The 26,121-nt window shown below is 44.1% G+C and overlaps 1 protein-coding gene across 1 annotated transcript; it reads left to right on the top strand.

Annotated features, from left to right (window-relative positions):
• Positions 1-355: 355 nt before the first annotated feature.
• Positions 356-14,297, top strand: SFRP4 (secreted frizzled related protein 4). Its single transcript, XM_032785436.2, has 6 exons — positions 356-1,173; positions 2,049-2,129; positions 2,226-2,291; positions 6,824-7,022; positions 9,992-10,055; positions 12,448-14,297. Exons 1-6 carry the CDS (start codon positions 732-734, stop codon positions 12,631-12,633), a joined length of 1,038 nt encoding a protein of 345 aa, XP_032641327.1. The 5' UTR covers positions 356-731; the 3' UTR covers positions 12,634-14,297.
• The last annotated feature ends 11,824 nt before the right edge of the window (positions 14,298-26,121 follow it).

Genomic DNA, 26,121 nt, shown 5'->3' with positions numbered 1-26,121 from the left:
ACAGGCGACAGAAATAATAGCAGTATTTTTTAAAAAGCGGCAAAAGTTTCTGTGCTTTGTCACTTTGAAATTGTAGGAAAAGGGCAGAAAGTTCAGTGCTGCTTTAAAAAGTATCGTCCTTGCTCCTATTTAACTTCCCCTCCCTCTCTCTTAATTCTGCGACTGAATTTGCAGACCCGAGATAGACGAGGGAAGCGCTTTTTTCTCTCTGTCATCTTGAAAGAATTTATTGCACAGATCAACACTGAATGGCTTGTTGAAATTTATCTTGAGACTCAATGAGAAATTTAGTGATGTCGCCCTGGGATTAAACCGAGTGGAGGTGATGTCACCCTGTCTGAAAAGAAAAACACACACACACACCAAGTGAATGATGCTGCCAAGAAGAAAGATCAACCCCCACGTCACTTGTGGCACTGGTATAAATATGGCCCTACAATTTCCATGGCTGTCTGTAGGTCTCAGATAGCTTGAATTTTGGAACAAGGGAGAAGCTCTGTGTCTTTTTAGCACGGAGACACAAGGAAATCTAGAAGTTCATCTTTGCCAGTGGTCTTTATGTGCCAAGGTGATAGGGAACGGGGATAGACCAGCATCTCTTTAGCTCTTTCCACTGAAAGCTGAATCAGCGACAAGATCAGCCTGTGAGAGTGATTATCCAAGACTTCGTGAGAGGAAGCAGATAATCTCCGGAGCGCCAAACGTTAGTCCCGCCGCTAAAGGCTGGGAAAATGCTAGCAACCTTGGCAGCATTCTTCCTGTGGCTTAGGGTCAGCATGGGGGTGCATGGTGCTCCCTGCGAGGCTGTGCGCATCCCCATGTGCAAGACCATGCCCTGGAACATCACCAGGATGCCCAATCACCTGCACCACAGTACCCAGGAGAATGCCATCCTGGCCATCGAGCAGTACCAGGAGCTGGTGGACATCAGCTGTAGCCAGGTGCTCACCTTCTTTCTGTGCGCCATGTATGCCCCCATCTGCACCCTGGAGTTTCTCCACGACCCCATCAAGCCCTGCAAATCGGTGTGCCAAAGAGCCCGGGATGGATGCGAGCCCATCATGAAGAGGTATAACCACAGCTGGCCCGAAAGCCTGGCTTGCGATGACCTGCCTGTGTACGACAGAGGGGTCTGCATATCTCCTGAAGCCATAGTCACCGATGTCCCTGAAGGTGAGGAGGGACCAGGGGCGTGTTTGTGTGTGGGGGGAGTGGTGGTACACTAAGACAGGGCTCATGGGGTAGAGAACCTTGATTATAAGATGGCAATTTTGAATTCAGATTTGTGCCCTTCTTCACCAAGTCTCTGGAAAGCAGAAAGCTTTAGTTAAGCGGGTCCCAAAAGCACAGAACTCTGGAAGCTCCAGCACTGTGTAGGGCAATCTCTCTCTCAAATATAACATAGAGGGACAGGTTTTGGCGAGGACTGCAACTAGTCTCTCGGGCAGTTTAAATATTTGTCTTTAAAAAAAAAGAAAAAAAGACTTCTCAACAACAAAAAACCAACCCAAACAAGAAGAGATTGAATTTCCTATGGGAAGGCAGCTTTTCTGAGAACACTGAAAAGCTAATCTGGGCAGAAGGACTCCAATAGCCTCTCCAAATCTCACTGGTGTTGCTAGTCAAAACGAGAGATTATTCAGAATTAGGCATAAGTGAACATTGAATAGTGATGTTTAAGTACGCCTTTCAAATTTAAAGTCAAATTGGCAGTGCAATACACAAAACTACACACTAGGCTTTTGTCCATGAAGCGAACTAGCAGTCATACAATGATATATTGCAAGATTTTATTCCCTTCGTTAAAACAATATACAGTGCTGTTTTTTAAAAAAGAATAAAACCTGATACAGACATATTTTCGAAAATATAGTGAATCAATTTTTTTAGGACAGATTAACTATTTTAAATGTTCCCCAAGATGTGTGTGCTAGTGAAGTGATTCCGAAAATATCGGAGATGATTTTTTTCGTTTATCTTGTGTTCATTTCTTTTCGGTAGCAGAAACCAAATTCTGTGCAAATCTTAGTGTGTATGTTTTTAAATAGATGTGAAGTGGACGGATTTCACTCAAGACGTAATGGTCCAAGAAAAACCTCAAGAGTCTAACTGCAAGAATCTAAACCAAGGTGCGTCTTCGTAAGGGTCCCCCTTTATTTCTCTTGAAAATAATTCCGTAATTGACATTAATTTTGTAATTTTTCCTTATGATTTTTTTTTGGAAGCTCGATGCAAGTGCCGGAAGATAAACCCTACCCTAACAACATACCTGACCAAAAACTACAGCTACAGTAAGTCAGCCAGTGAAATAATTTCATTTCAATTCTTGGCAAAATTTCCCTAGAATCGCACTATCTTCCGGTTCCCTTCCCCTGGTTCTTTTGATATTATCAAATTATTATAGCTCCTCAATTTGTAATCCATGGCAAACCGCATCTAGGTTTTAAGATTAAATCAATAAATGAATCATAAAGAAGCTCCCGAAAAACAACAAGAAACAAATATTTGGAGCTTACGTGATAATTAAAATCGCTAAATTGTTGTAGTGTTTTTAGAATACAGACCGGTCTAACAAAACGTAGTGGGACAGATTGTTGAGCAAAAATGGAGTGGGCCGTGTGAGCCGTTTCTAAATTTTCCTGACATTGTTTAATGCAACTCATTTTAGTGGCAAGTAACAAAATAGCTGGAGAGCCTATGAATTGCAATTTTTATTTTGCTATTTCAGTTGGAATAATTTGGAATCTTGATTGATCAAGTAAGCACTACTGTGCTATTCTCACTGGATGAAATGAGTTCATGTGAAAACAATGAAATTGGAGAGACATGAAAAGGTTGAAAAGCAACTTTTTTGTTTTATTTAGTCACAAATTAAGTCATAGAATATTTACTATATTTTGCATATTAACCATTAGAGTCCAATTGCCAGATCCTTAATTTATGTAAATTTTCATAGCTCTATTGAAGTCCATGGAGTTGTGACAACTTACACCAGCTGAGATCTGGCCTATGGGTATTATTATAATTGTATGGCATTTTGACAATACAAGTGCCCAGCCACAAAAAGGATTTCTGATCAGAGGAACTCAAAATATTTATTTATAATTTAGTTTTTCTTTCAATAACAAGTCCGTATGATTAACAGTGAATGCAAAGCGAGCTATTAATTTAATATGTAATATTATGGTTTACTGCAAGTTTACAGTGACTGTTTCTGGGAGGGATATTATTTTAATTCATTTATTTTAAACTATGGATATCACACAACAGGCAGTTTAAAATCTTATTATATTTAATATCAAATTAAAACAAAAATGGGTACATGCTTAAATCTTTGTTGTTAAATAATTGTTTAACTCAAATTCAGTTTGCTATTAGCAAGACAGTTGTGACATTAATCTTACAAACTGTAAATACATTTGTTTTAAGTTGTTGCATTTTGATGCACTTATATGAAACATTAATATTTTCTAATATCTAATTTCCGAATCTACCGCTCTACAACACACACTACCATTTGGTGGAACACTGAGATTCTGCATTGTGTAATATACACATACATTTATACTCTATGAGTGTATATAAATATATATGGTAATGTAAAATGTCTGTATTCTGAACTGAAATAGAATTTTTAAAATCATTTTTGGCCCAATCCTGTTTCCATTGACTTCAACAGGAGTGTTGCATGAAGAAAAACTGCCAGTACTGGTCCTACAATTAAAAGAGCTGAAAACACTGCATTCGATTGGCTACATTTGTGTTCAAGATTTTAGCTTTGCAATGCAGGGCCTTATTCTGCCCTCAGTGAAATCAACAGGAGAGTTACCATTCGCAGTGGAATGGGGAGAAAATATGGGAGAAAAGCTGAAGTACAAATCCAGTTGTGCTAGAAATTCCCTTTAAATAATATATACAGTTAACCAGTAATTTGTAATGAAAGATGTTCAAGCAATATTTTTAAATTCATAACTGATGCAGCAAACCCAGAGATGCCAGGGCTGTGAACAGGCGCAGCTCTAGGCACCAGCAAACCAAAAACCTGCTTGAGGCAGCCCATTTGAAGAGGCGGCAGCTAGCAGAGATGGAGACTGGAAGCTGAGAACCAACAGGGGGCTCTGGGAGCTGTAGTTCCTTGGTTAGCTCCTTGCCTATAGAGCCAGTCCTGGAGCAGAGAAAGAACTACATTTCCCAGCATTCCCTTGGCCACTACCAACTGGAAAGGAAGGAGGGGGACCTCATTTGGCAGCGTGCTGTGAGTGGAGAGTTGCACTGTGAAGGGTAGGGATACCATATTTTAACATTCAAAAAACAGGACACTCCATGGGGGGGGAGGGAAGCTCCACCCTGCCACCATCCACTCCCTCCAACTGCCCCCCCCAGAAACCCGAACCCATCCACCCCCCCCATTCCCTGTCCCCTGATCACCCCCTCCCAGGACCCCTGTCACTAACTGCCCCCCAGGACCCCACTCCCTACCTAAGCATCGCTGGTCCTTGTCCCCTGATTGCCCCCTCCTGGGGCCCCACCTCCTGTCTAAGCCTCCCTTCTTGTCCCCAACTGCCCCCTCCTGAGACCCCCCCAACTTCCCCCCAGGACCCCACCCCGTACCTGTCCCCTGACAAACCCCTGAGACTCCCATGCCTATCCAACCACTGCCTGTCCCCTGACTGCCCCCCCGAACCCCTGAGCCATCTAACCCCCCCTTCTCCCTGCCCTAAATGCCCCCCCTGAACCTCCGCCATCCAACTCCCTGCTCGCCTGTCCCCTGAGTGCCCCACCCCTGGAACCCCCTACCCCCTTCTCCAACCCCCCAGCCCCTTACTGTGCTGCTCAACCAGCATTCTGGCTCCGCGCAGCGCCAGACACACTGCTGCATACGTGCTTCCGTGCTCCCCCATGAGTCAAGGCCTCCCCCCCCGGCACCTGCCTTTCCAGATTGAAACACCTCAAAATTCAGGAATGCCCAAGCTCGTTTTGGGCAGCTGTTACTTCGTTATCTCCCAAATTCAAATATGCTGACCACTGTAAGTTGTAACTTTGCTGTGTAGAAAAAGTAGAAAAAATTGAGCAAGAAATGCTTCCAATTGGTTATTAGGACTGGAATTGCATTTTTTCAACGGCCATTGCTTTTTGTTTGTTTGTTTGTTTAAAAAGAAGACATGATATTTGCATTGGCAAATTTCCCCATAGAAAGAAAGAGTGGAACAAAAGAATATTAAAGGCACCTCAACTTTTCCTCTTGTTTTGGAGCGAAGTCTATAATATGCATCCGATATCCTTCCAGTACACAAGCTGAAATTGTTCCACTTTACTGCATTCTGTACTTAATTGGGACAACCCTGTTCTGTGTTTTGTCAGCACATCCAAATTCTGCTGATGACCCCCTGGAGGCAGTTTACGCAGTGACCAGGGCTACCGGTGTAGGAAGGAGGGTGCTAGGTGGGGGGGGAGCCCAAAGTTGGGGAGCAGGGGTGGGTGGGGGGAGGGCACTGGTGGGGAGGAAAGGGGGAAGCCCAGCACTGGGGCAGCAGGGAGGGAGAGCCCAGGGCTGGGGCAGCAGAAGGTTGCGGGGTGGGGGCAGAGGAGCCCAGGGCTGGGATGAGGGGCAGCCAAAATTTTTTTTGCTTGGGCCGGCCCTGTCTGTGAACTGCTAAGACTAGAGGTGTCGGGACTCAGCATTGGCAAGTCTGGCAGAAATTAAGCACCGAAACTAACTCATTCTTCCAGTTGATTGGGAGTACTGTTTAGTTGTAAATACAAAAGAATCACTGATGGTTATCGGGGTTTAGCTATGATATTTTAGCTTATTTTGTAAACAGTTCCCAACAACAATCATGTTTTATCGTAAGTCCACATGAAGTCTTCACCTTTTTAATTGTAAAGCAAGTTTCCAACTAAAAATTCATGTAAAGATTATGGGTCGACATTTTCAAAAGCATCTAAATTACATAGGACTGTAAATTCCATCATGTTTCAATAACTTTTGAAAATGGGACATAGACTGTTAAGTCACTTAAATGCTTTTGAAAATGTCACCAATATTCCTAAAACACTATGTGGGTACTACAGATTTTGATATAGTTACTGTTAACACAGCACAGATTGTGTTATAGCTACTGTTCTCAATAGATATTATTCCTCCTTTATCTGAAACCTTGATATAGTTCTAGAATTTGCTAGTTACTAATGTTGTTTATTGAAGATGGAATTAAAAATGTTAAAAAAGAATTGTAGACACAGCTCAGGTACAGGATGTGCCGCTGATCAGATGTGTCCTTTGAGAGTAATGAGTGGCCCTTTTTTAAATCCACATAGGTGTATAGTTTTCTTCAGGATGTTTAGCACTCCAGAGCTCAAATACAATCTTAATTTCTCCTTTATATAGTTAAGTAACAAGAGTCAATGGATATTGTATCTGGATCTCTATTCTGTGTAAAATCCACAGTTGAGATACCACTTTTAAAACAGTTTCTCAACGACTTTTATTTGAAGGAAGACAGTATAAACTATATACATTGTGAAAACCTTAGCCTATTAATTTTTCAGCTTTTCATTTAAAATCATAGTTTTTTCACAGTGTTTGACGTAATTAATTTATAGCTAGAAAATGCATTCAATGTCTAGATTACATCTAGACATCAGTAGTTCAAATGGTTTATTATTTAAAACAGTGTGGATTTCATGGTAAATCTTTATGACAAATATTTTTAGCTAATCATAAATAACAACATGTAGGGACTGAAAAAACTTTTATTCATATGAATAGTTCTTACTAATTTATATTATAATTGTCCTTGCATATATATTTTCCTACTTGCAGTTATTCATGCTAAAGTAAAGAGTGTAGAGAGAGGTAGCTGCAATGAAATAACTACAGTGGTTGACGTGAAAGAGATACTTAAATCTTCAATACCCATTCCTCGGTCTCAAGTGCCTCTTCTTACTAATTCATCCTGCCAGTGTCCACATCTTCTCCCAAATCAAGATGTTCTCATTATGTGTTATGAATGGCATTCAAGGTAAGAAATTACAATGCAGTGCAGAAATTTACTGTAGTCAAGTTTAATAGAAAGCATGCAAGCAAGCAAGAAAGTAAAGGCCATTTTCTCTGTTCAGAAGCAAATGTGAACCTAGTGCCGAGTTTAATTCCCCCGATTAGTATCCCATATACAGTTCAGGGGAATATATATATAAATATTCTATTATTTTTACAAGTCCATAGCTTCAGGTAGCAACATTAACATTTCAAAATTCACTTACACATTTCATAAGCAACCTGAACTCTGACCTACAACACATATTTACAAACTTTGATGTGTACATGAAAACGAGACTCAGACATGTAGCATGGTAAAATGCGGCCACCGCAACTTTATTTGAAGTTATTGCCCCACTGGGCTAATCACCCTAAACTACCCACCAGGAACTAGTTAGAGAAAAACAGTGAAAGATCACTATCTGCTTTTTTATTACTGTGGAAAACCAAGCGAATCACCAAATATGTCGTGAATGATTTGGAAAGGTCACTGAGGTTTTTATTTTCATATGCTCTACTAAAATGGATTTGAAAAAATTGTTATATGTTTCCTGTTGAACTCAGTTGTATGTAACAGAAGGTTTTGAGTTACAGTGGCTTTTAAAATGTCAAAAGTCACAACTGGTAAAATCCTGTCTCCACAGAAGTTGATGGCAAACACCTATTGATTTCAATGGGACTAGGATTTCACCCAATAACTAGTTTTGAGCCAAAGTGACATCAGCACTGAAGGAAATATCACATTGTGGTTTCATTTATAATGATTTCCCCTTCAGTTTTATGCTACTATTTTTTCTATAATCAATACTAGAGGAGGGAAGGAGTGGTCTATAATACTGGCCAGATTCTCCACTGTGTTGCTATCTGTGTAGTCATTTACATCTGTGCAAAGGGGGTGTAAAATGCTATCAACTCTGCATGGTACCATTTCATACTCACTTTGCACTGTGTACATGACTACCTGGGGTGCAAGACAGTGCAGACTCAGGCCCTATATTAGGTAGTGCAGATCCCCGATTGGCAGTTAAATGTCATGTGGAATCAGGCATATTTATATCAGTGTTTTGCTTTCTTCAGCTGATTAATTCATGCATCTTAATTAATATCTTCAAAGCCTGGAAAATTATTGCAGGATTGCAGTGCCTCAACTAGTCAATAGATTTAAGGTCCGATATCTCATGATCAATGAGGGTCTGAAATGTGTGCTTTATAGCTTGGAGGCTTGGGAATCCCAGTCTCCCAGTGAGACAACAACACGTTTCTAGTTTTTGAGATGTTAGACCTTAAAACTGTGACATTATGATTTTTAGATTAAATTATTTTAAGCTTTTGTTAGAGGCTTTCAACATTCTGTAGTTACAATTTTATTTTTCTCATTCTGAGTCCTGTACTATAGCACTCTTGTATTATGGCCAGCCAGCTTTACAGGAAAAAAAATGCAAATACTAGTAGCTGAAAGCCTGTGCTGTTGCGTGGATGTGGCATTTGGGTCAAGTAGTCCACCATCTATGTAGTCTCACTCATACAACCAATGCAAATTAGTGGCTGGTGATTGAGTTATCTCTGATATCACAATACTCTAGGATTCTTAGCATGGCATAAATACATGCCTTACTATGGCTGTACACTGCATGAGTGTAATTCATAAAGTCAACATGGGTGAGAGCTTAAAAACTGAACGGTAATAGATAGCAAATCCCAATGATGATTGAACCTGGAGATCAGGGCTTAAATTCAGTTGGAGCTATCTGGAGCAGAATGCTGGTTAATGTTTTCAACCCCCCTGGGGTGTTTATTGCATGTTGAGCTGGGGTGGGGAGGCTCTTGGAAATACTTTATAAGAATTTAAGCCCTACTGGAGATGTTCTGAAAAAGAGCTGTCAGCTGTGCTTGTAGCTGTTTCCATTACCTCACAGTGACTCAACAGACATTCTAGGCTTCAGAGTGACATGCAGTTATGCAAGCCAAACAAAATGTAAGATTGGACAGTGTGTTATAAAATGATTATACCTGCATGACTCGTTTGTGGTTAGGTACATGGGAGTATTAACATTGTCCTACTAGATCAAACCAGTGGGCCATCTAAACTATTATTCTGTGTCTGATAGTGGCCTCTACCAGCTGCTTCAGAGGGTTATGTTTCTCATGAATAACAGAATTGTCATAAATAAGTGCCAATCAAATCTTTATACCACAGTGTATAATCATATGTACTCTTTCTCCTGGTGACATTTCCCAGCTGGAGTTACAGCAGAAGGCCCACTATGTCACTGTGTGATAGGGCCACTGAAGCCACTTAAGTTCAGATCTGACTGCCTTTCCTCTAGCCCAACCCACCATGGCTGGTGTTGGACCAGCACAGAGACCCTCTCTGTCTGGCAATGGGGGTATGGAGGCATTCAGTTTCTGCCCAGCAAATGTCCCAGTGAGAGACTAAAATGATTGGGCCTTGTGATGTCCTTCACCATACTGATATAGTTAGAGAGAGAGAGAGAGAGAGATTAATTAAATGGAGTGTCATGGAACATGCTACCCAACCCATTGTTCTTCTTTATACCTGGTGAAGCAGGAGTATCTTTCACCTACAGCACTGTTGCAGGTAAGGACACGGATCCTGAAGTGTTTCATAGGCACCAGGACAAAGCCTATGTTTTATGGGTAGCAAACATGTCAGGGAAGTGTTGATATTTTTAAAACAATGTTTTCATAAGAATTTAAAAATTAATATATGGAAACATTTCTGTTGGTCTTAGGTTTTGTAAAAGTTTATTTGTAGAAAACTTAAATTTGGGGTCATTTTGACCTGACTGGTTCCCTTCGGGAAATATTTCTTGTCTAGGGAAATCAGCTGGAATGATAACTAAGCATATAAAATCAGGGATCATATCTTTTAGTTACCTGGCATATCGGAAACTAGCTATAGCTCACATTTAAATCTTTTAAAAATTTTAGGTTGATGCTTCTTGATGGATGTTTAGTTGAAAAATGGAAGGATCAGCTAGATAAAAGATATAAGGTAAGATTAACCAATGAAAGTAATTCTTACATTCTTAATAAAAAGTCAGCCATCAAAATCTATTTGATCACCTAAATAAGTGACCTGAATTTCAGAGATATTGAGCAGTGGCAGCTGCTACTGTCTTCAGTGAAGGTGTTTAGCACCACTGTAAGTCAGGACTTCTATTCAGATGACCAAATGTAGATTTAAGTGTGTAAATTTGAATATTTTGGCCTTAAATTTTGGAGAGGGTCTCTCATGATGAGACATTTATATGTTTCTAATTTTCTTAGATGAAAACAATTTTTATAACAAACATCTATAAACATTTAATAAAAATCTAAAATATTTTGAATATATAAACGTTTTATGTTAGTGTTCTTTTCTTAAACACTGACTTGTTACAACAATGAACTTGTGAATTATTTTCATACAGTTGCTAGTGCATTAACCTATAAATGATAACCTGTGATTGTTAAGTATACAGTGCTCATTACAAAGTGAATATGAGAGTAAGGCCAAATCCTGTTGCACTAAATAAAGTCAATGTAAACAGGCTTTGATCCATTTAGAAACACTGCAAGACTGAGGTATCAAATCTTACGCACTAAAGTCCCTACCCAGAGTCTACAGAACTTACTGGGAGTCGCCCCATTATTTCAGTGGGCTGCAGACTGGACCTTAATTGGCCTGGATGCCTGTGCAGCTACAATACACCTCCTTCAGCATGAGGAGGAAGAGTAAATATAGCACACTTCTCCCTGACTTTACAAGATCACTGACCACCAGCCCCCCACCCCCAATCTTCCTGTAAGTCCCAGTGCAGAGATCCACCATGGATAGGATGTTCATAGATTCTAGGACTGGAAGGGACCTCCAGAGGTCATTGAGTCCAGTCTTCTGCCCTCATGGCAGGACCAAATACTGTCCACTGTGTTATGGAGTTCTGATTCAGCTGTGCTCAGCATGGAGCCTGAGCCCATCAGGAACTGGAGGCAGGATTTGCCTCCTAGTTCTGAAAAAAGTTTGCAAAGAATTAAATAATGGACTGAGATCATATATATTTTTTTGCTTTTAATTACTGGCTGGCTGGAGAATGCCAGGGAGGAGACAAAGAAGGCTCATTTTTAACTAAAGAAGCTTTTAAGTTATGAGTCAACTCTTTGCTGCAGCTGTGTGTCTGCTACATTTTATTCTTCTTGTTCTCCAGTCCTTTGACTATAAACTACCTATGAAATGGGGAAACACACTTTAAAAAAGAGTTTTAAAGAAAAAGAAATGGTAAAAAAGTAAAACTAGATTATAATAGCAATAAGGCAGCACAGGCTGTGATTTATGGATTTATTAACATATGACTGGGGCATTTGAAAACACTTAGCCTTTAACCTCATGCCTCTTCTCTGGCCCATGGTGTGATTTAATGGCCGTCAGATAGCACCTTTGTCATGTCTGAATATGTAAGTAGACAACTCAAAACCTGCTTAAACAATAATTTATAGACCACTAAATGTTTCATGGATATCTTACAAGTTGTGGTGCTTATTCACTGTATTTTGTTCAGAGATTAGAATGTTTTTGTCCAGAGTACAGGAAATAATCACCATTTAAACTTGTTGCTTTTAAATATGACAACCCTAAATACTAACTGGTATTTTTGATGATGTTTAATGGGCTGTATGCGGTTGTTGTTGAATAACACAAGACTCTCTGTCACTCTGCAACAATTCACAGATATTTTGTCACCCTAGGCAAAACTGCACACACATTGTCCTTCACAGGTGTCACATTGTACCCCTAAAAATTCAGTGGCTTAGGTGGTCATCTAGCTGGTTTATTCCTAACATCAGCCCTGTTATTTCTAGTCCAGTGAAAAAATAATCCATAAATTAAATGCAGCTTTCCTATATGGTGCTATGTTTACATATATCATGTGTGTGTGTGCATATATACATATATATATTTATGTATATATATTCTTTTAAAAGATAAGCTGCCCTCCACTTAGCCGAAACAACAGGCCAAGTAGGCATGTTCTGTAAGTCATTTAGTAGTGGTCCTGCAAAGGTGTGTGCACATACAGACCCTTATGCCCACTGACTTCACTGAAGTCCCAAGTTGTTAGGTGTTGCATTTGTAGATCCCTTTGCAGGGTAAGGGCCATACTATGCCGCTATCTATTGCACCAGTTTCATTGACAATATCACTGAATCAATGGGAATTTTGACTGCACAAAAAATACAGGACCAGGCTGTTACTGTAGACATTGGTGACATATTGACAGTAAGTTGAGTAAAATATTAAGCTACTGAGAGCTGCACTAGAGTTCACAGTTTATGTCAACGTTTATTAATTAACTAAGAATGTGGTAACATCTCTTTCTAAGTGTTTTGTTTTGACATTATTTCCCTAGAGGTGGGAACAGAGACTGCAAGAAAAGGTGCGAACAGCCCAGGATAAAAATCAGAACGTTGGACGCACTGGTCGGAGTGGTGCACCAAAATTGAACACTAAGAACACCAGCCCAGTGCTGGGGACCCCCAAAAAGACCACTAAAATAAGAAATGACCAGAAACAAGCAATCCCCAAAAAAGTATGAATTCTGAATTTCCCTAAGGAAAGACTTTCTTGCATGATGAGGGTCACAAGCTGGCTTGAGTGGCATGTGTATTACTCCAGAATTCATCAACTGCGGTATTCTGCATAGACATTTTTTGTAGCACTTTACTTTTAAATGTTTGCTTTTTATTTCAAACCACTGCAAACCATAGATTGTAGGTTTGCACTGATGTGTGGTAGGCTGATTGATGGTGCTTATCATATTCAGAGCGGTCGAACGCATAGTTTACTAATAAGCATCGGGATATACATTATCCAATTTTTTTATGTGTGTGCCATAAATATGCTTACATTATTAGTGTTTGAACTGTGTGTGTTTGTGTAGCAAAAACACATCAAAAGGAAACATTTAATTTTTTACTGTACTTCAGGCTGGCTTCTGTTGTTATAACTTTAAATATATTTAAACATTTAGATGAAAAAAAATCAATGTTTCTAAAAGGAACAAATTAAAGTGAAACAAAACTACAGAGTGCATAACAGTAACATTTACAGGTTTGCCATTTGCTGAAATATGGCTTTGTTATGAAAAGTGATTTAAAACAACTGGAGGGAAAATATATTATTCTGTTACTGTAAACATGCCCTTCAGTTACTCTGTAGTGCAGATGTTACACTAGTCCCTCTCTTGAATATTTTATCTCAGGAGTAAAGTGGGCTATTAGCCATTTTACCACTGGAGACCTGATTTTAAATTTTGCTTAGATCGCACAAGGAAATGAGATTGCTACTCCCTGTTCATAAACACCTCAACTTCCACACAGTTTGGCACAACTGGAAGGCACTTGTTGTACTGAACAAGGAGCAGGACAATGCTGATGCAGCTACTCATGTGTTTAAGGATAAGCAGGTGCTTAAATGCTTTGCTGAGTCAGGGCTTAAAATTGCAAAGGTGAGAACTTAAATATGAGGTACATTGGCACAACTCTGGGGTGCAGTTTACACTGCTCCTGACTGCACTCTACCTGGCTCAAGCCATTGCTACGAGGGCACTCTGCTTTTTGCTAACACCTATTTAATGCCGTTGCATAATGAACATTTGGCTGTTAAAGTTTCAGTGCCCCTGAGCTTTAATTAAGGTGTTAGAGCTCACAACAAATGTCTCAAAGAACCCCCAAGAATCTTCCAGCAAAACCAGAAAATACTAGACTTAACACCCCTGATATTTTTTAAAGGGGCAAAATACCATTCTTAAAAACAAGCAAGCAGACAAGCTTTCCTGCCTTCTTTACTCATCTTAAATAAGAAGGAAGGGGAAAAAAGACACAAACCCAAGTTTAAAAAAAATCCTTTGCATGTCTCCCGATTTATCGTGTCAACACATTAGTATGCTGATTTAAGTTATTGTAGGAATCCTAATGAGGGTTGCATGCATTTTATCTGAGGGCATAATTTGTCACCCTGACTTGGTAACAAAATGTTCTGGTACAAGCAACAAAAGATGCACAAATAAATCCAAATAGCACCCTGCAAAAATATTACTTTCCTTAACCATGCTCGTACCTGTGCAGCACAATCACCTCGCTCGCTGGCGTGCAAGCTAATGAACTTTTCATGTGTGCAATTTCTAGCTGCGAGACCCAAGTGGCAATAGATGTGTGCTTTGTGTACTTACACAACTAGAAGAACACAGTCACGAAAAGATCCAGCTAGGCACCTCCAGCCATTGTCTTGGTGCAGATGCAGGAATTCAACCTTGCAGAATGGGGTCCTAGATCTATGTTTAGGCACCCAAGTGGCCTAATTTTTAGAAGTGCTGAGCACCCATAGTTCCCATTGATTACAGCAGAATTGGGGATGATCAACTTCTCTGAAACTCAGGCCACATAGTTGTGCCTAAATAAAAAATATGGATGAAATCCTCTTTCCATTGACATCAATAGTAAAACTCCTATTGGCTTCAGTGGAGCCAGGATTTCACTTGAGGTGCCTAAATTAGACACCCAAGTTTGAAAATATTGACCTAAACAAGCATAAGCAAAAAATTCAATATTTTTAAAAAGCTTCTAAAATAGTATGCATTGTGGAAGTTCTAATGCTTTGTTTTCATATCAATCTCAAATTAACCCCTAAAAGAAAGCTGATGAATACATGTAAGGGTAATTATTAAAAAAGGATCAACATTCTTAACATTGCATTGTTAAACTAGCAAATACTGTAGCTGTGATACTTCACCTTAACAAGCTTTGTTGTGAGCATACAATATTGTGATCATAAGTGTTTGCTGACTAAAACACCGCTATTTAGAAATTATAGCAGAATTACATATTATTTTACATCTGTTAAAATCAAACTTTTATCCATAGCTTTTTTGATATTAAAGAAAAAGTGTAAAACTTATTTGCTACATAGAACTTTCACCATTCCTTCATATTATAAGATCATTCAACATTCCACTGTACGGGGAATAAATGTTGATGCACCAATAGTAGTGGTTTGTATGTTTGCTTTTACGTGTTCCCTAACGTATGCTGTATGCGCATTTTATGCTGGCTGCATTTTCCCTTTCCCAGTCCGTACAATTGGAAATACCCTATGGTTAAAAAATGCTTGGGAATGAAGGGCAGTACTGCAGATAGCATGGGGCTATACCGTACACGGAGCAACTCCATCTACACGAGGGAGATGGACTGGACGAGCTACTGTTCTATTCTCCATCTCTAATTTTGATGATACCATTCTATTATAATAATAATAATACTGCATACATACGTAGTACTAATGTAAGTCTTTCCCTTTACAAATATTGGCTAATAAATCCACACAACGCCCCTGTGAGGCTTCTAAGTGAATATTTTAGCATTTGACATTTTAACATTTAACATGCTGATTTTGTTGCTAAAATATGGATTTAGACACCTGTCTTTAGCTACTCAAGTTAGAAAATTTGATTGGAAGTCACATATCCAAGGCCACAGCAACTCATTGTCACAGCCAGGGTTAGAACTAAGGGGTTCCAGACTCCCAGTCACTAAGATATATGCACAATTATTGGAACAACAAGGTAGAGTGGCACAGTGAGAATGTGCTGGACTCATAATCTATATGTTGATGGACAGAGGTCATCCTCTCTGTCTTTTTTAGTGTGCTGGGTCCAATAGGAGTTGTGGGGGAAAACAACTTAATTAGTTTTAAGACAGAACTTATGGGCGTGATTGTATTTTGCATTTGTTTGTGATGGTAGGGGGCAGAGCTACTCTGGGGCTCACTTCCAATGTATGTCTTATGTTCCTAAAAGCTTATGTTTAAGGTTTCAGCTGGCCAACTGCAGAGGTCAGGAAAGGATTCCCCCCCACCTCCTAATATATTCTGGATGTTATTTTTAGGGCTTGTCTTCACTACTGGCGTAAATTGACCTAAATAACTCTACTCAGGCTACGTGAATAATGTAGCTGGAGTCAATGTAACTTAGGTTGACTTATCACAGTGTCTTCATTGCGCTGCATCGACAGGAGATGCTCTTTGGTCGACTTACCTTACTCTTCTGAGAGTGCTGCAGTATGGGGGTTGACTGGCGAGTGCTCTGCCATCGATTTAGTGGGTCTTCACTAGACCTGCTAAATTGCTCCCACTGCATTGATCTCCCCGTAGTGAAGAGAAGCCCTTAATCTCCTTCCTATAAAGCACTGGGAATGGCCATGGCTGGAGATGGGACATTGGATGGGGAGGGCCAGGACACTAAGGGGTACTGAGCATTCTCCCTCTCTGCTGCTTGGCTTGCTGTTTCTTGCTCCCATGCTCAAGGTCTAACTGATCACCATATGCTCCAGTTCGATGTTCTCCTTCCCTGAGACTTTCATCCTCTTCAAAAGCACAGAGGTTGTCAGACCAGAGTTGGGACCTTTCTACTATGTCCCAGAAAGTCTCATCTATGTATCTGTCTCCCTTAGCTCCTCCAGTTCAGCCACTCTGGTCTCCAAAGCCTGTACATGGTCTCTGAGGGCCAGGAGCTCCTTGCATCGAATGCACACATATGCCACCTGCCCATAAGGCAGGTAATCATACATGCTGCATTGGGTGCAATAAACTGGATAATCCTAAACTGGATAATCCCCACTCTGTTGCTGGACTTCTGCCTGCATTCTCTTTTGATTCCTGAAGTTAGTTCCTTTGTTGAGGTTTTGTTTTTATCAGGGGGTGTTTTTGGCTTAAGTTTAAAGAAATTTAAGGAATGTTTTATGTGTATTTAGACCTCCACTGTCCCACTTCCCCTGTAAACTCCCTCGCAAAACTCCTGTTAGCCACTCCTGTTTGCTAGTTCCTCTGGTCACTTAGGAGTGGTCTTTTTAAAGCCCTGATCTTCCTGAGTAGCCCCACCCCTTGGTTAAGGGTTGATGGGTGCTAAAGAGCTTAGGCATCAAAGCCTCGTTAAGAAGATCTCAGCTCTCAGCCTTGCCTAGCAGGTTGCTAGGCTCAGCACCCACACAGTCAGCACACCATCCCCCAAACAAACAGACCACATGGTATATTTCAGTCCAGCAGTTAGCACAGCACAACAAACACAAACACACAGACAACAGACAACAAACTTACCCCACAGGTCACGTAATCGCTCCTCCTTCACCTGGAGAAGTCCCTCGCAAAACTCCGCTGTTAGCCACTCCTGTTTGGTAGCTTCCTCCTATTCACTAGCTAGAATCAAATCTAACTCAACACAAAACAGAAATTGCCTTTCCATTTATCTTAAAATCTATATCGCACAAGGACCCACAGCCTAGGATTTTCATAAAAAACACCCAAAAACAAACACACACAACAAAAGAGCAGGATACATTGTAGAGCAGTGGCTCTCAAACCTTTTTTACTGGTGACCCCTTCCACCCAGCAAGCCTCTGAGTGTGACCCCCCCTTATAAATTAAAAACACTTTTTATATATTTAACACCATTCTAAATGCTGGAGGCAAAGCGGGCTTTGGGGTGGAGGTTGACAGCTCGCGACCCCCCCATGTAATAACCTCATGACCCCCTGAGGGGTCCCGACCCCCAATTTGAGAGCCCCTGTTGTAGCAGCTGTTGGGAAAAAAAAAAGCAAATGCAATTTTAGATCACATTAACAGAGGCATAGCATACAGGTCATGGGAGGTGATAGTACTGCTCTCCATGGTGCTGACTAGGTCTCAGCTGGAGTACTGTGCCCAATTTTGATCACCAATGTATAAAAAGGATGTGGAGAAATTGGAAAAGATCCAGAGGTGAATGACAAGGATAATCAGAGGAATGGAATGCAAGCCATATGAGCAAAGGCTGAAGAAACTTGGTATGTTTAGTTTGGAAAAGAAAAGATTGAGGGGGGACATGATAGCTGTCTTTAAATACTTGAAAGGCTGCCATAAAAAAAGATGGAGAAAAGATGGTTACTCACCTTTGTAACTGTTGTTCTTCGAGATGTGTTGCTCATATCCATTCCAGTTAGGTGTGCGCGCGCTGCGTGCACGTTCGTCGGAGACTTTTTACCCTAGCAACACTCAATGGGCCGGTAGGTTGCCCCCTGGAGTGGCACTGCTATGGCACCTAATATATACCCCTGCCAGCCCATCCGCTCCTCAGTTCCTTCTTGTCAGCTACTCCAACAGTGGGGAAGGAGGGCAGGTGTGGAATGGATATGAGCAACACATCTCGAAGAACAACAGTTACAAAAGTGAGTAACCGTCTTTTCTTCTTCGAGTGCTTGCTCATATCCATTCCCGTTGGGTGATTCCCAAGCCTTACCTAGGTGGTGGGGTCGGAGCGAGACGTTGCGGAATGTAAGACAGCTGAGCCGAAGGTGGCATCGTCTCTAGACTGTTGGACCAATGTGTAGTGTGATGCAAAGGTATGGATGGAAGACCACGTGGCCGCGCGGCAGATTTCCTGTATGGGAACATGAGCCAAGAATGCGGCAGATAAGGCTTGAGCCCGAGTAGAGTGGGCGGTGAGATGGCCAGTCTGGACATGAGCCAAGTCATAGCAAGCCCGAATACATGATGTAACCCAAGATGCAATACGTTGGGAGGAGATTGCCAGGCCCTTCATACGTTCTGCCACCGCTACAAACAGCTGAGGTGAGCGCCGGAAGGGTCTGGTCCTCTCAGTGTAGAAGGCGAGAGCCCTACGGACATCCAAAGTATGGAGCTGCTGTTCTCATCGCGATGAATGCGGCTTTGGAAAGAAGACTGGCAGAAAGATGTCCTGGTTAACGTGGAAGGCAGAGACGACCTTAAGGAGGAACGCCGGGTGCGGTCGCAGCTGTACCTTGTCCTTATGGAACACCGTATATGGGGGATCCACAGTCAATGCTCGAAGTTCTGAGACTCGTCTAGCCGAGGTGACAGCGACTAGGAATGCTGTTTTCCAGGACAGGTACAGCAGCGAACATGTGGCCAAAGGCTCAAAGGGGGGCCCCATGAGCCTGGTTAAGATGAGGTTCAGGTCCCAGGTAGGGGTAGGGTGTTTGACCTAGGGGTAAAGTTGCTCCAAGCCTTTGAGGAATCTGGAAACTATAGGGTGGGAAAAAACGGAACTGCCAGCTTCCCCAGGATGGAAGGTGGATATAGCCGCAAGATGCACTCGTAGAAAGGAGATCGCCAGAACTTGCTCTTTGAGAGACCATACATAGTCCAGGATAGTGGGGACTAATACAGAATGCGGAGAATGGCCGTGCTGGGCACACCAGTGGCAGAAGCGCTTCCATTTAGCGAGGTATGTCGAGCGCGTGGAGGGCTTCCTGCTTCCCAGCAGCACCTGTTACACTGCGGCGGAACAGCGCAACTCCGACTGGCTTAACCAGACAGGAGCCATGCTGTCAGATGAAGAGACTGCAGGTCCGGATGGTGCAGCCTGTCGAAGTCTTGTGTGATCAGGTCTGGCCAGAGCGGCAGAGGAATTGGGTCTGACAGGGACAGGTCAAGCAGCATGGTATACCAGTGCTGCCTCGGCCAAGCCAGGGCGATCAGGATAAGACAGGGTTTGTCCCTGCGGAGCTTGAGTAGGACTCGGTGGACGAGAGGAAACGGTGGGAAGGCATAACAGAGGTGGCCTGTCCACGGAATCAGGAACGCGTCCGACAGGGAGCCCGGGGAGCGACTCTGTAAGGGAGCAGAACATTTGGCATTTCCTGTTCATTCTGGATGCAAACAGGTCTATGTGGGGAAAGCCCCACCTCCGGAAAATCGAATGGAGAACGTCCGGGCGGATGGACCATTCGTGTGATAGGAAGGACCTGATCAGGTGATCTGCGAGTGTGTTCCGTACCCCTGGGAGAAAGAAAGCCACTAGATTTATGGATGGGCTATGCAGAAGTCCCACAGTCAGATCGCTTCCTGACACAAGGGGGAGGACCGTGTTCCTCCCTCCTTGTTGATGTAATACATGGCCATTGTGTTGTCCGTGAACACTGCAACACAACGGCTGTGTAGATAGCGCTGGAATGCTTGGCATGCCAGCCGGACCGCTCTCAGCTCTCGGACATTGATGTGAAGCGTCAACTCCTGGGGTGACCATAGGCCTTGGGTGCGCAGGTGTCCTAGGTGGGCACCCCAGCCCAATGAGGACACGTCCGTTGTTAGGGACATGGAGGGCTGAGGAGGATGAAACGGCAGGCCTGCACACACTCGGGATGATGTCCTCCACCAGTCGAGGGAGCCTAGAAAATCTGGCGGAACTGTCAGAATAATGTCTATGGTGTCTCTGCCCAGCCGATAGACTGAAGCGAGCCAGATTTGTAGAGGGCGCATTCGCAGTCTGGCATGCTTTGTGACGAAAGTGCGTGCAGCCATGTGCCCGAGGAGAGCAAGGCAAGTACGAGCAGAGGTAGTTGGAAAACTCTGAAGACTTTTGACAAGGGAGACTATGGCCTGAAACCGGTGTGGGGGCAAACTGGCCGTTGCAAGGTTGGAGTCCAGCATTGCCCCGATAAATTCTATCCTCTGCGTAGGCACCAGGGTGGACTTGTCCAAATTGATGATCAAGCCTAGGCGCATAAACAGCTCCCTGATGGCGACATGGCTGATGACTTGTGCCTCGGAAGCCCCTCAGATAAGCCAGTCGTCGAGGTAAGGGAAGACGTGTATTCGACAATGGCACAGGGAAGCAGCGACGACTGCCATACACTTCGTGAAGACCTGAGGGGCCAAGGAAAGACCAAAGGGAAGGATAGTAAACTGGTAATGACCCTGATTTACCACAAAGCGCAGGTACCTCCTGTGCAGGGGATAAATTGCAATGTGGAAATATGCGTCCTTCATGTCGAGAGCGGCGTACCAATCTCCGGGATCCAGGGAAGGAATGATGGTTCCCAGGGATACCATGCGGAACTTGAACTTTTTGATGAATTTGTTCAGTCCTCGCAGGTCCAGGATGGGCCAGAGGCCCCCTTTTGTCTTGGGGATTAGGAAATATCAGGAATAAAACCCCTTGCCCTTTAACTCCTCTGGTACCTCCTCTATAGCTCCGACTGAGAGGAGCCTGCGAACCTCCTGAATGAGGAGTTGCTCATGAGAGGGGTCCCTGAAGAGAGACGAGGAGGGGTGGGTGGGAAGGAGGGGGAGAAAAACTGAAGACGGTATCCAAGCTCTACCGTACGTAGGACCCAACGATCTGAAGTCAACTGGGACCACGCCGGGAGGAACGGGGAAAGGCGGTTGTAAAACTGGAAGGGATCTGGGGAGGGAATTGGTACACTGCTCTCGGGCACACCCTCAAAAGTTTGCTTTGGGTCCCAGTGGTGGTTTGGCAGGACCGGAATTGTTGCCCCCTTGAGGTCCAGACTGACGTCTGCGGGTAGTACGACCTCGTCTTCGGGCAAAATCTTGTCTTGGCCAAGGTGGGGGGTAAGGGCGCTGATGTTGGGAGCGGAATGATCGTCTCTGAGTCTGGGGTGTATGCTTTCCCAACGAACGCATAATAACCCGGTTGTCCTTCAGACTCTGTAGTCTGGGGTCTGTCTTTTGTAAGAATAAACCTTGTCCATCAAATGGCAAGTCTTGTACAGTGTATTGCAGCTCAGGCGGTAGGCCGGACACTTGCAACCATGATATGCATCGCATGGCTATGCCAGAGGCGACCGTTCTAGCTGCCGAATCGGCGGCATCTAGTGAGGCTTGTAAGGAGGTTCTCGCGACCCTCTTCCTCTCCTCTAGGAGAGCTGCAAACTCCTGACGGGAGTCTTGGGGAACCAACTCGGTAAACTTGGCGACCGCCTCCCAGGTATTGTAGCTGTAGCGGCTTAAGAGGGCTTGTTGGTTCACCACATGGAGCTGAAGGCCTCTGGCGCAGTAGATCTTCCGGCCCAACAAATCCATGCGCCTGGCCTCCCTAGATTTTGGTGCAGGGGCTTGTTGGCCGTGGCGTTCCCGTTCGTTGACTGACTGTACCACCAACGAGCAGGGGGCGGGGTGCACATAGGGGTACTCATACCCCTTAGAAGGCACCATGTATTTTCGTTCTACTCCCCTGGCTGTGGGTGGAATGGAAGCCGGGGACTGCCAGATGGTGTCTGCTCTGGCCTGGATTGACAGGATGAAGGGGAGGGCCACTCTGGTTGGTGTTTCCGCCGATAATATGCTAACCACCGGGTCCTCCACCTCAGGAACTTCCTCTACTGGAAGGTTGATATTCTGGGCAACATGCCGCAGAAGATCCTGGTGTGCTCGGAGATCAATCGGAGGAGGCCCCGATGATGATGTGCCCGCTACCGCCTCATCCGGGGAAGAGGAGGATGACAACCCTGGGATGAGTGGGTCCTGGACTGACGCCTCATCCTGGGGGACCTCCGTCTCCAGAATATCCTGGTGTTCCGGTGCGTGTGTAGAGTTTTCCTCCGTACCAGCGGGGGGAGGTCTGCTGACTGTGGCCTCTGGTGCACGGTGCTCCAAGTGGCCGGAGTTGGTTCACTTTGGGCTTGGTGATAGGCCCAAGGTGTCCAAAAGGACCACTGAGGCAGTCCGTGGTCCGGGTGGGCCTGGGTATCTGAACCCCCGTAGGAGGCACTGTCCGTGTGTGAGGAGGCGGACGGATGACGCGACGGCCACGGAGGAGCTGAAGTTGATTGGACCAGGTCTCTGCATCCATAGAACTCATCTCTGCGCGGTACCGGCGAACTGTACCGGGAACCGTGGCGGTACCGGGAGCGGGTCCGGAACCCGTGACCAGCACGGTGTCAGGAGGTCGACCGGTGCCTTACATCGTCAGGGATCGGCTGGGATCGGCTGCGAGAGGTGCGGCAGTGCCGGGATCTGGACCAGTGCCAAGAGTACCACGACGGAGACCGGGATCTCAAGAGGTGCCGCGAGTACGACTGGTACCGGGATGGAGAACGGTACCGGGACTGCGAGCAGCGCCAGGATTGGGAGCGATGTCGGGGCCGAGAGTGATCGCGGGATCTAGATTGGGACCGACGGTGTTCAGTAGTGCCCGGGGAAGGTGGTCGCACCATGGTGGGCTTGCCCAGCGACTGAATAACCCGCACCGGCGGTGCTGGGGGTTGGGGCAGCTCAGGCTCTGTTAGAGCGATTAGGTCCCGCGCTGTGGAGAAGGTCTGTGGCGTGGAGGGCATGATGAGCTCGACCACAGCGTGCGCTGGGGAGCTGGTAGGCACCGGACTCAATGGCTCCTGTGAGACCAGAATCAATGGTGTGGAGACAAGTGGTGCCGCGGCAGTTGATAGTGCCGTGCGGTCCGTCTTGGAGATACGCTCTGACTGCAGGGTAGCTGTAGGTGCCGCAAGAGCCTTGTGCTTCTTGCTCCTCGGGGAGAGGGAGCGGTGCCGGCCGGAGGGTTGGGCCGGTGAAGGGTGGTGCCGAGGAGCCTTTACTGGTGCCGGGTGGTCCGGTGCAGAGGAGTCACTTGTTCCCAGTGCTGGAGTCGGTGCCGAGGATGGAGGAGTTAGAGCTGCCTCCATCAAAAGTTGTTTCAGGCGAATGTCCCGCTCTTTCTTTGTCCGGGGCTTGAAAGCCTTGCAGATTTGGCACTTGTCCGCAAGGTGGGATTTGCCTAGGCACTTTAAACAGGAGTCGTGCGGGTCTCCTGTGGGCATTGGCCGATGACAGGCCGCGCAGGGTTTGAAGCCTGGTGAACCGCGCATGAGCCCCGGTACCGGGGGAGGAGAAGGGGCGAGCCCCCGATCCTCTTTAATTATATACACAACTAAAAGAACTACTGATTTAAATGCTAGCTAGAACTATAGAAATGAACTATGTACACGATAACTATACAAACGAGCGAATCGCTAGGGAGGTGGAGATCAGCTAAGCCGCGCTCCACTGTTCCAACGACCGACATGGGCGGTAAGAAGGAACTGAGGAGCGGATGGGCTGGCAGGGGTATATATCAGGCGCCATAGCGGTGCCACTCCAGGGGGTGACCTGCCGGCCCACCGAGTGTTGCTAGGGTAAAAAGTCTCTGACAAACGTGCACGCAGCGCACGCACACCTAACTGGAATGGATATGAGCAAGCACTCGAAGAAGAAAAGTTGTTCTGTCTTGACGCTGAAGGCAGCACAAGAGGCAATGGGTTCAAATTGCAGCATAGCAGATTTAGATTAAATCTCAGGAAAAACTTCCTAACCGTAAGAACAGTAGGACAATGGAACAAACTGTCTAGGGAATTGTGGAAGCTCCTTCACTGGAGGCTTTCAAAAGGAGGCTGGATAGCCATCTGTCTTGGATGGTTTAGACACAACAAATCCTAGACTAGATGACCCTTGAGGTCCCTTCTAACCTATAACTCTATGATTCTAGATGTGCATCGTAAATGTACATCACACCTGAATGTTTAACTGTGCTCTGAAAATGACAAAAAAATGTGAGTTCTAAAAGGTAGACAGTGTTTGGGTTGCAATCCTTAGAATATATTTTGATGTTCTCATGTAGGTTAGTATCTATAGAAGACACCTAACCTCCATGTATGAATAACACTCTGCCAGGAGGTTAAAGAGTATCTTTTTTATGGCTTTGAATACAACTTTTCACCAAATCTCCTTCAGACTTTTGAAGTCTCCATTGCTAAAAGAAGGTAAGTTCAAGGAGATAATTAAAAAGGGTAATTAAGCAGTAATAGATCACGTTTTATTTTGATTGCATGATATATGGGCAATATGCATAAATATGTGTCACAGATCTAACTATAACATTTCAGCATCAAGAGCAGTATAATCTGTTCCATGAAGGATGGTAAAATAAAACTGATAATTTGAATGAAGCTCACATGATGCTGTTCAAAAGAGATAAGGGACATTAACCAAAAAGTGCAATCCATCTACGGCTAAAGTTCAAAATCTCCTAACATACAAGAGTAACTATATTTTTGTTCAGAGCAGATTAGGCATATCTGAATTATGAGGCCTGGGTGATGTAATGGTCTATAAAAAGAAATCAAAGTTAAGCAAATAGCACAGTAAATAAAATTACATCACACTTAACCAGGCAGATCTATAATACAGCTAGAGCTAAATGAAACTTCTAAAATAGGTGCAATAAATACACTACAGCATTCAAAGCCTTTGTGTCAGACCTATCAAACACCCATTATTTTGTTGGCAGTCTACCAATAGCTGTTTTCTCACACATACGGTACTTGATAAGACATGTCTAGTTCACAGCATCAAAATTTTTTACATTGTCATAAAACAATGCTGTCTGACGTCATAACCACTTCATACTTTATTAGAGTGTAATCAAGGCAAACTACATTTGTTGAAAAACATAATGAGCTCCATTCACCCATGGTGGTGATGAAGTGTTTGTGCATGTGTGTGCGTAAGCAAACTGCACCCCCTGCATCCCAAAAGGAGAGGGCAGATAATGTTTGGACCAACAAATTCTCTCAGTCTAGAGCACTGGAGACATGTGATCAAGGCTCTAGAAAAGGCCTTAAACAATTGCAGTTCATCGATGCATCCCTCGCTGCCCTGATCATGCCGCTTTCTCAGAATTGTCTTCCTTCCACCTTAGTATGATGTAATATGCTCTGCATCCATCCAGCTCCACAGGTCCCAGATAATGTATAGTTTTAAATAATGTAACTAACCCCTTGAATTGCATCCAAAAGCAAAAGAAAACCCAGAGGAGAACATACAACAGCTGTGTATTGTGCTCTTGAGTACCCAATTCACTGTACAGGATGACATTTAAATTTGCAGTAATTAAAGCTTCCAAGTGGTCTTCCAAGATTCCTGGCCAGTGGGAGCTGCGAAGCCAGTGCTCTGGGAGGAAGCAGCATGCAGACCTGCTTGGCCACACCTCCACCTAGCAGCTGAGTGAGGGGGATGTTGCTACTTCTGGGGAGCCCCCCAGGTAAGTACCGCCCAGAGCCTGCCTCACCCTGTCCTGTGCACCAACTCCCTGCCCCCCTCTCACATCCACACTCTGTTGCTGAGGGGAAGCACAGGGGGCACAAGACTGCCCCAGCAGTACGCCCGGCACAGGGGCTACCTGAGCTTCTCCTGAGCCAGGTGCACCCGTTGCTGCAGAAGTCACAGAGGTCATGGAAAA

This window comes from Chelonoidis abingdonii, chromosome 2 (genome assembly GCF_003597395.2).
Source record: "Chelonoidis abingdonii isolate Lonesome George chromosome 2, CheloAbing_2.0, whole genome shotgun sequence".
Classification (NCBI taxonomy): Eukaryota; Metazoa; Chordata; order Testudines; family Testudinidae; genus Chelonoidis; species Chelonoidis abingdonii.
The sequence above is the reverse complement of the archived record's forward strand: the minus strand, read 5'-3'. Positions and strand labels throughout refer to the sequence as shown.